The sequence below is a fragment of the Corylus avellana genome, chromosome ca11 (assembly GCF_901000735.1).
Source record: "Corylus avellana chromosome ca11, CavTom2PMs-1.0".
NCBI lineage: Eukaryota > Viridiplantae > Streptophyta > Magnoliopsida > Fagales > Betulaceae > Corylus > Corylus avellana.
Window position 1 is genome coordinate 3,947,492 of NC_081551.1, and position 2,813 is coordinate 3,950,304.

Here is a 2,813-nt window from a genome sequence, read left to right on the forward strand (position 1 = left end):
TAACATAAGCACAATCAAATTTAACTGTTAAGTGAATAATAAGGTGTGATATAAAATTCAAAAGAAGAGAAAAAGAAAGTGATAATGCATTGTGTTAATGCACATGCATGCCCTTCTTTTTTCTTTTTTCATATCCACTCTTTTGTTTCTCTTTCTTCTTTTTCTTTGTCGAGCTAGTCATACCCTAGTTGGTCTTTGAGCGATCAAATTGCCACCTAATTTTGCTCAAGCATAATGTCATTTCATCTCAAGTACATCCTTTTGAGTACGACATTCTACGGATCAAGTACTTCTAGAACCAGGCTGTTCATGAGAAAGCTTATGCATAAAAGGAAGAGTACTGTATAAATATAGAGAGAGAGATCATATGCTTATATCGAACTAATAATACACAGAGAGTAAAGTGTTGGTGCAACTGCAAATTAAACGTTTCACACACATCTAAAACTAAGAAATCTCATTATCAAACAAAGGGTACTCAAGGAGAAGCTCAGGCCAAGCGAAAGGAGCCACTCCTCCATAGCTTGAAGTACTGCATGCATCGCCTAAATTGCTCATGGGTGGAGCCACAGAAGGAGATGGAGTGCTTGAAGATGAAGCAAGCCATTGAGAATTATTGGGAGAGCTTAATTCCCCTTGGTTAAACCCTGTCAACTCATGAGGTGGAGCTTGAACAATAATATTATTATCATTCTTTAATGGTGATTGCAAGTCAGGCAAATGAAGGAAAGGAATTGAATCATCATGGAGTATTGGTTGAAGGGTGGAAGTTCCAAGACCAAAGTCTTGATCTTTCATTGAAGAAAGTGAGCTCAAAAGGTTATAAATAGTACTAGTCTCTGAAGACATGTCATGAGAGAAAGTAGTACTATTTAAGTTGCTTGTGGAAGAAGGTAGAGGAGGGTGGAGGAGAGTTTGAAGGTATTGAAGCGTAGCCATTTGAGCAGCCTCTGCAGCTTGAAGCCTCACAGCCTGTTCTTCCCATGAGTGGTGCTCCATAAGCTCTTTCAAATTAGCCAGGGCTATAAGGTGAGGCAAGCTTGAGAAGATGTCGGTTCGAGGCCTGTGAGTCATGGGATCAAAACCCATCTGAATAAGCTTTTTCTTCAAATGGGTGTTCCAGAAATTCTTGATTTCATTGTCCGTCCGACCAGGCAGGTGGCCTGCGATTGCCGACCATCTGCAGAGGAAAAAATTAAAAAAGAGAGGTTGTTAGAATATATTCTGATATTCACTAGTTGATCTATATTTCCTTATATATATATATATATATATTGACAAAAGATATCATTCATAATATATATATATATATATATTCCAATTATAAAGCAAATGGATATTGGTGAAAATTACTTGTTGCCAAGAACGGCATGGAGATTCAGAATTGTTTGTTCTTCTTCTTGGGAAAATTTCCCTCTCTTGATGTCAGGCCTTAAGTAGTTGGTCCATCTTAATCTGCAGCTCTTCCCACATCTGTTGAGCCCTGTAAAAAGCACAAAGAAGACTCAATTGAGAGATCAGAGAGAGAGAGAGAGAGAAGAGAGAGTTGGGAGAGGTGTACTCATGGATATATATCTCCATACCTGCAAGTTTGGGAAGGGCTCTCCAGCTTCCATGTCCATGTTTTTGGATATATTTGACAAGCTTTTGATCTTCTTCAGGTGTCCAAGGGCCTTTCTTGAGGCCACTGTCGTCATTAGAAGGAGGCCTTCCCATTTTGACTTTCTATGATCTTCTTCTTTTTGCCGTCCTTAAATCCAACCTTGATCTTAAGATTGGATTGCCTTCCTTAAATCCAACCTAAAACTCCCCAGCTTTCTATTCCATATATATACACACTCTTTGCTCTTGTTCCCAGGCCATACTTAATGAAGGCGGCTGACGTGCTTGCTTCCCATTTGCTAAAAAACAACCATATAGATATACCCTTTCTTCTTCCTGCAATGACACTTGTATCCTGCCTTTTCTATCCACTTCCATAATTTGATTGACTTTGTTTTAGCATTCTTTTTTAAATAACAATTAATGTTACTTACTACAATTTTATTTTGTAACTATTATATAGTATAATGTTGAGTTGATAGTTTCAATTAACTTGAGATACTTAATTATAAGATAAAAAATGTATTTTCTAACATTATTCTTAGTTAAATACTTTTTTTAATATATATGATTTGTTTTCTTATCAAATAGTCACATTGGTTTGTAAAATTATCATAAATAGTACTTGTAGACATCTTATAAACGTATTTGACATTTTCATTCATGTTGTGTCCAATAACTTAATAGCATACCACGTCAAGTCTACTCACAATATGATAAGTGTCTCCCATGTGCCACAAATCAACATTATTTTAAAATGAAAAAATAACTTAAAATAAAGAAATTAATAATAAGTTTAATTTTTTATTAAAAAAATGGTGACATGGGGAGATCCACCCCGCCGCCCACCCACGGGGTCGAATGTCACCCTACGAGTGGGTGGCAGGGTGAATTCGACCCGACGGTACATTGCAAGGGAGATCTTTTTTGTTATATACACAATAAGAGTTGTATATATATAAGGGAGATCTTTTTTGTTATATACACAATAAGAGTTATATATATATACTACTACTCCTTTTTCCTCCTTTTTATCTTTTCTTAATTTTTTCCTTTTTCATACTACTCATGCATCGAGGAACTAAGAAAGAAGGAAAACTTGGCGAAGCCTAAATAGATACTATAAACTTCGAAAAACCATTTAAACAAGATTTATAAGTCTATAAGAGGAAATATCAAACGTGACAATGCAAAAGGGTGAGGGCAATATT

The 2,813-nt window shown here is 36.0% G+C and overlaps 1 protein-coding gene across 1 annotated transcript; it reads right to left on the reverse strand.

The window, feature by feature from the left end:
* Positions 1–387: 387 nt before the first annotated feature.
* LOC132166112 (transcription factor MYB93-like) lies at positions 388–1,716 on the reverse strand. The gene is made up of 3 exons (XM_059576877.1): positions 1,584–1,716; positions 1,354–1,483; positions 388–1,180 (listed from the first exon to the last, which is right to left on the reverse strand). Exons 1-3 carry the CDS (start codon positions 1,714–1,716, stop codon positions 448–450), a joined length of 996 nt encoding a protein of 331 aa, XP_059432860.1. The 3' UTR covers positions 388–447.
* Positions 1,717–2,813: the final 1,097 nt, after the last annotated feature.

Excerpts from the sequence above, each read along its gene's own strand:
- LOC132166112 (XM_059576877.1), bottom strand. The coding sequence starts at position 1,716 with ATGGGAAGGCCTCCTTCTAATGACGACAGTGGCCTCAAGAAAGGCCCT. Across the intron at positions 1,484-1,583 it reads AGCCCTTCCCAAACTTGCAG|GGCTCAACAGATGTGGGAAG; the intron begins GTATGGAGATAT and ends TGCTTTTTACAG. Across the intron at positions 1,181-1,353 it reads CATGCCGTTCTTGGCAACAA|ATGGTCGGCAATCGCAGGCC; the intron begins GTAATTTTCACC and ends TTTCCTCTGCAG.